The following is a 6,972-nucleotide window of genomic DNA, read 5'->3' as shown; positions in this document are numbered from 1 at the left end:
GACCACTGTGACTGACCCAAACTTAAGGAAAGCTTTGACTATGTACAGACTCAGTGAACATAGCCTTGCTATTGAGAAAGGCCACCGTAGGCAGACATGGCTCTCAAGAGAAGACAGGCTATGTGCTCACTGCCCACAAAATGAGGTGGAAACTGAGATGCACTTCCTAACCTCCTGCCCAATGTATGACCATATTAGAGACACATATTTCCCTCAGATTACACAGATCCACAAAGAATTCGAAAACAAATCGAATTTTGATAAACTCCCATATCTATTGGGTGAAATTCCACAGTGTGCATCACAGCAGCAAGATTTGTGACCTGTTGCCACAAGAAAAGGGCAACCAGTGAAGAACAAACACCATTGTAAATACAACCCATATTTATGCTTATTTATTTTCCCTTGTGTACTTTAACCATTTGTACATTGTTACAACACTGTATATATATATATATAATATATATATATATATATATATAACATTACATTTGTAATGTCTTTATTGTTTTGAAACTTCTGTATGTGTAATGTTTACTCTTAATTTTAATTGTTTATTTCACTTTTGTATAATATCTACCTCACTTGTTCTGGCAATGTTAACACATGTTTCCCATGCCAATAAAGCCCCTTGAATTGAGAGGGAGGGAGAGAGAGAGTGAGAGAGTGAGGGAGAGAGAGCTACCGGAGGAACACACACACAATCACATAGACAGTCAAACACACAGCAGACATGTTGACAGATTACCCAGATTACGGTCTGCTAAGTATCCATTGGAACATCTGAGTGGTTGTATTGTCCCCGCAGAAACACACACAAACACACACACTGTGTGCCAACAGACACACACACACACTGTGTGCCAACAGACACACACACACACACACACACACACTGTGTCCTCGCAGGGACTAGAGTAATCTCAAGAAATACTGGCTCTGCTGCTACACACGAAAAGAAAGACCCTTTTCCACTCAGATTTCTCTTTCTGTACTAACCCCCAAAATATATATATATATTGTATAGAATAAAAGGTCAATATGAAGCTAATCTTGGCATATCATTGATGGAATAGGTTCCCCACAGAACTACAATGAGATTCCCTAGTGTAATCTTATTCTTATCTTATAATGGAATAGAATGTGATTGTATTTAATGTACTATAGCTATGTAGATTCCTTGAACAACTTGAACATAAACACTATATAGGGTCGTAAAAGTCCCGTAACAATGTGTGTGTCTATAAATCCACATACAGGTGAAGTCAGAAGTTTACGTACACTTAGGTTGGAGTGATTAAAACTCGTTTTTTCAACCACTCCACAAATGTCTTGTTAACAAACTATAGTTTTGGCAAGTCGGTTAGGACATCTACTTTGTGCATGACACAAGTCATTTTTCCAACAATTGTTTACAGACAGATTATTTCACTTATAATTCACTGTATTTCACTGACATTCTGTCTGAAACTGATACAAAAGTAGCTATATCCACAGTAAAAACAGTAAAACAAGTCCTATATCAACATACATTTTCAGGGAAGTTAGGAACCAATATACACAGGCAGTTAGGAAAGCAAAGGCTAGCTTTTTCAAATAGAAATTTGCTTCCTGCCGCACAAACTCCCAAAAGTTCTGGGACACTGTAAAGTCCATGGAGAACAAGAGCACCTCCTCCCAGCTGCCCACTGCACTGAGGCTAGGAAACACTGTCACCACTGATAAAATGTCAAAACGTATTTTTCTTGAGCTGACCTACAGCTGACCATGCTACCTGGCTACCCCTACCCAGGTCAACAGCTATTCACCCCCCCACAGCAACTTTCCCAATCCTCCCCCATTTCTCCTTCACCCAAATCCAGATAACTGATGTTCTGAAAGAGCTGAAAAATATGAACCACTACAAATCAGCTGGGCTAGACAATCTGGACCCTCTCTTTCTAAAATGATCCGCTGCAATTGTTGCAACCCCTATTACCAGTCTGTTCAACCTCTCTTTTGTATCGTCTGAGATTCCCAAAGATTGGAAAGCTGCCGCGGTCATCCCCCTCTTCAAAGGGGGAGACACTCTAGACACAAACTATTACAGACCTACAGTTGAAGTCGGAAGTACACCTCAGCCAAATACATTTAAACTCAGTTTTTTCACAATTCCTGACATTTAATCCTAGTAAAAATTTCCTGTCTTAGGTCAGGTAGGATCTCCACTTTATTTTAAGAATGTGAAATGTCAGAATAATCGTAGAGAGAGTGATTTATTTCAGCTTTTATTTATTTCATCACATTCCCAGTGGGTCAGAAGTTTACATGCACTCAATTAGTATTTGGTAGCATTGCCTTTAAATTGCTAAACTTGGGTCACATGTTTCGGGGAAGCTTTCACAAGCTTCCCACAATACGTTGGGTGAATTTTGTCCCATTCCTCCTGACAGAGCTAAATGTAAATGAGAACTGGTTCTCAACTGGCCTACCTGACAGACAAACAAGTCAACCACAACAGACCACATTTATACTCTCCACACTCTAACTGACCAACAAGTCAACCATAAGAAAGGCTAAATCAACTCATAAAATACATTTTAAAAAAAAAAAATATATATATATATATAAATATATATATATATATATATATACAAATAAAAATTAGCATCAAACAAACAAACTTCTTTGCTCAGGGGTGTGGAGTGAAACAGGGCTGCCCAATAAGTCCAACACTATTTAACATCTACATGAATGAATTGGCCAAAACAGGAGAAGATTCTGCAGCGCCTGGTCTCACACTACACAACACTGAGATCAAGTGTTTGCTGTATGCAGATGACATGTTGTTTATGAAGGTTGAAGGTCCAATCAGAATGTCTGTCTGAATGCAGATGACATGTTGTTTATGAAGGTTGAAGGTCCAATCAGAATGTCTGTCTGAATGCAGATGACATGTTGTTTATGAAGGTTGAAGGTCCAATCAGAATGTCTGTCTGAATGCAGATGACATGTTGATTATGAAGGTTGAAGGTCCAATCAGAATGTCTGTCTGAATGCAGATGACATGTTGTTTATGAAGGTTGAAGGTCCAATCAGAATGTCTGTCTGAATGCAGATGACATGTTGATTATGAAGGTTGAAGGTCCAATCAGAATGTCTGTCTGAATGCAGATGACATGTTGTTTATGAAGGTTGAAGGTCCAATCAGAATGTCTGGCTTGTCACTTTTATATTTATCTAGTAAGCACAATATAATTCTCATCACATATCTCACAGGCATAGCAGGTATCCATACGGTGGTGTTTATAATGTAACGTCATCAACAGAGCAGGTACGTACACTGAGTGTACAAAACATTAGGAACACATTCCTAATATTGAGTTGCATCCGGTTGTCCTCAGAACAGCCTCAATATGTTGGGGCATGGACCTTGTAGAAGGTGTAGAAAGCGTTCCACAGGGATGCTGGCCCATGTTGTCAAGTTGCCTGGATGTCTTTTTGGGTGGTGGACCATTCTTGATACACACGGGAAACTGTTGAGTTTGGAAAACCCAGCAGCGTTGCAGTTCTTGACACACTTAAAACCAGCACCTACCACCATACTCTGATCAACAGCACTTACATATTTTGTCTTTGCCCATTCACACTCTGGATGATCCATATCTTATGTGTCTGTCTCAGCCTCCAGTATTTATGCCGCAGTAGTTTATGTGTCGGGGGGGCTAGGGTCAGTCTGTTATATCTGGAGTATTTCTCCTGTCTTATCCGGTGTCCTGTGTGAATTTAAGTATGCTCTCTCTAATTCTCTCTTTCTTTCTTTCTCTCTCTCTGAGGACCTGAGCCCTAGGACCATGCCTCAGGACTACCTGGCATGATGACTCCTTGCTGTCCCCAGTCCACCTGGCCGTGCTGCTGCTCCAGTTTCAACTGTTCTGCCTCTGGCTATGGAACCCTGACCTGTTCACTGTGATTACTATTATTTGACCATGCTGGTCATCTATGAACATTTGAACATCTTGGCCATGTTCTGTTATAATCTCCACCCGGCACAGCCAGAAGAGGACTGGCCACCCCTCATAGCCTGGTTCCTCTCTAGGTTTCTTCCTAGGTTTTGGCCTTTCTAGGGAGTTTTTCCTAGCCACCGTGCTTCTACACCTGCATTGCTTGCTGTTTGGGGTTTTAGGCTGGGTTTCTGTACAGCACTTTGAGATATCAGCTGATGTAAGAAGAGCTATATAAATACATTTGATTTGGTTTGTCTCAAGGCTTAAAAATCCTTCTTTAACTGGTCTCCTTCTCTTCATCTACACTGATTGAAGTGGATTTAACAGATGACATCAATAAGGGATCATAGCTTTCACCTGGATACACCTGGTCAGTTTATGTCATGGAAAGAGCAGGTCTCCCTAATATTTTGTACACTCAGTGTATACCAGCTCTTTGCATCTTAGAGAACAATTGAAACAGGCATTACATTAATATGTAGAAAATAAGACATTTAATTAAAACAAGAAATGAAATATAGTGTCATGTAACAATTAGACGTTCATCCATGTTTCTCAAACATCACATTTTTAAAGTTTAGGCATGAATTCTGAATGGTTGAACGGTTGAGGTAAAGGTTAAGGTTTCCAAAACAAACATCTCGAAAACTATTTTCCATTGCTGGATTTGAACTTGCAACCTATGAAATCCGAGGTATTAACTCTGATTGGTTAAGGTAAGGGTTACGGTTTGGTTTCTGGATTTTAACCTATAACCTATGGCAGCTATTCCCAAATTGGGGTGTACCCCCAGGGGTATGTGCAATGCGTACGCCAAATAAAAATGTGATTCACATTTTATAAAGTAATACATAAATAAATGTTTTTTTCCAACAAAAAAATAATTCTACGCATTTTCAAACTGTCCATTTATATTTTCCAACGGGGCTACACATTTGGGTGATGTTTTTCTCGCCTGAATGACCTGAATCTAGGATTACAGGGGCTTTCCGCAACTATATTCAATGTGCGGGACACAACTGAGGATATGATTCAGTTGGTTAAGCTATGAGAAGCTATAAGAAGTTGGAGCTCTTCTCTGTCTGCATCAACAAGTCTTTCCATCATTGTAAGATTTTTGTGTGTGCAAAGGAACTCAAGCTTACGGACAAAGTCAAATGTGATCATGCGCAATTACGCAGGAATGACACAAACAACTGGATTCGTTATCCCTTTCATGCCCTGCCTCCAGTCCACTTACCGATATCTGAACAAGACAGCCTCGTTGAAATTGCAACAAGCGGATTTGTGAAAAAATAATTTAATCAGAAGCCACTTCCACATTTCTGGATAGGGCTGCGCTCAGTATCCTGCCTTGGCAAGTCGCGCTTTTAAGACACTGATGCCCTTTGCAACCACGTACCTATGTGAGAGTGGATTCTCGGCCCTCGCTAGCATGAAAACTAAATACAGGCACAGACCGTGTGTGGAAAATGATTTCAGACTGAGACTCTCTCCAACCCAACATTGCAGAGTTATGTGCATCCTTTCAAGCACACCCTTCTCATTAACCTGTGGTGAGTTATTCACAATTATCGATGACAAATTAAGGTTTTATATGTAAGATGGTTAAATAAAGAGCAAAAGTATTGATTATTAATATGTTTTGTGCCCGGGTCCTATAACAGCTCTTTGTCACTTCGCACGAGGCGGGTTGTGACAAAAACTCACACTCATTCTTATGTTTAATAAATGTATCGTACAGTGTTTGTGTGGCAGGTTTACAATGATGGCAAAAAAACAACATTTGAGAGTGATCTGACCCTGGTGCTGGAGGGGGTACGCAGCTGGAGGTTGAATGTTTGAAGGGGTACGGGACTATAAAAAGTTTGGGAACCACTGACCCATGGTAATACGATTAGACACATCCGCCATACATTTTGCAAAACGGAAACCTACTTGAAACTAAACTCTAGTGGCCAATTTCCCGATGTCCTCTGACATCGATGGATTTATTTTATTTAACTCGGCAAGTCTAAGAACTACTTCATACAATAACGGCGTACCGGGGAACAGTGAGATAACGGCCTTGATCAGGGGCAGAACGACATAGTTTTACCTTAGCAGTTCGGGATTCGATCCAGCAACCTTTCCGTAACTGACCCAACGCTCTAACCACTAGATTACCTGCCGCTCCGGACGTCGACTTGTACCACGAGTGACCTGACTGTAAATTCCATGTTAACATATTTCTTAATAATTCACTAGGTATTGTTCAAAGCCCTGCAGTCATCTCCTTTTCAGCCGAGAACAGCTAGTGAACACTAGGTTACAGGCACAGAACAGTAAACTACAGGAGACTGACTACATGGCGGCTAGAAGGAACATGCCTTCTGTAGAGACGAATTGTTCAATTGTGCAGACAGGCAGTTCTAGCCTAAGAATAGGCACACCACGACAATAATAGTTATACGAGCTCTTACCATAGGTGTCTTCATTTTGCAAGACCTTGTCGTCTTATTTCCCACTGTGTGCACGTGTAGCTCCACTTTTCCTCATGGTATAAATCAGTTGAATATATACCGGCGGAATAATATCTTCTCGCATTCCACCACCGTCACCCCGTCATTATCGGTATGGTGTTGTGTTGTGTTGTGTTTCTAGCAGATCCTGTGTGTGTCAGTCACATCACCTTCTGCCTGTATAGAAATGGACTGAAAGCCAAGTGCCGCGATTCATAGCTGACGGGACAGATGTTGCCTGTTGGGAGTACTGCGTGGTCTTAAAGTTGACTGTGTTCACGTCTGAAGTAGAAAGCAAGCATCAACATGTATTTTTAATCAATAGGGATGCTGGAATACAGTGCAGAGCCACCGTAACCACAGTAACCACACAGACATATTTCGGTTTATTTTGATCCGTCAAAAATGTGCTGTCCACGATATTGCTGCTAAATCCGCGGCCGATCTGCGCTAACCACTGGGCTGTCTGTGGTTCTGAACCACTG

At 40.9% G+C, this 6,972-nt stretch overlaps 1 protein-coding gene across 1 annotated transcript in view; it reads right to left on the bottom strand.

The window, feature by feature from the left end:
* LOC139377208 (alpha-N-acetylgalactosaminide alpha-2,6-sialyltransferase 5-like) overlaps nt 1-6,595 on the bottom strand; it is a 76,410-nt gene extending 69,815 nt beyond the window's left edge. The window contains exon 1 of the mRNA XM_071120208.1: nt 6,449-6,595. Coding sequence (XP_070976309.1) covers nt 6,449-6,463 — 15 coding nt within the window. The 5' untranslated portion in view covers nt 6,464-6,595. The remainder of the gene's footprint in view (nt 1-6,448) is intronic.
* Between the last annotated feature and the right edge of the window lie 377 nt (nt 6,596-6,972).

The sequence above is a fragment of the Oncorhynchus clarkii genome, chromosome 20, assembly GCF_045791955.1.
Source record: "Oncorhynchus clarkii lewisi isolate Uvic-CL-2024 chromosome 20, UVic_Ocla_1.0, whole genome shotgun sequence".
NCBI lineage: Eukaryota > Metazoa > Chordata > Actinopteri > Salmoniformes > Salmonidae > Oncorhynchus > Oncorhynchus clarkii.
The sequence above is the reverse complement of the archived record's forward strand: the minus strand, read 5'-3'. Positions and strand labels throughout refer to the sequence as shown.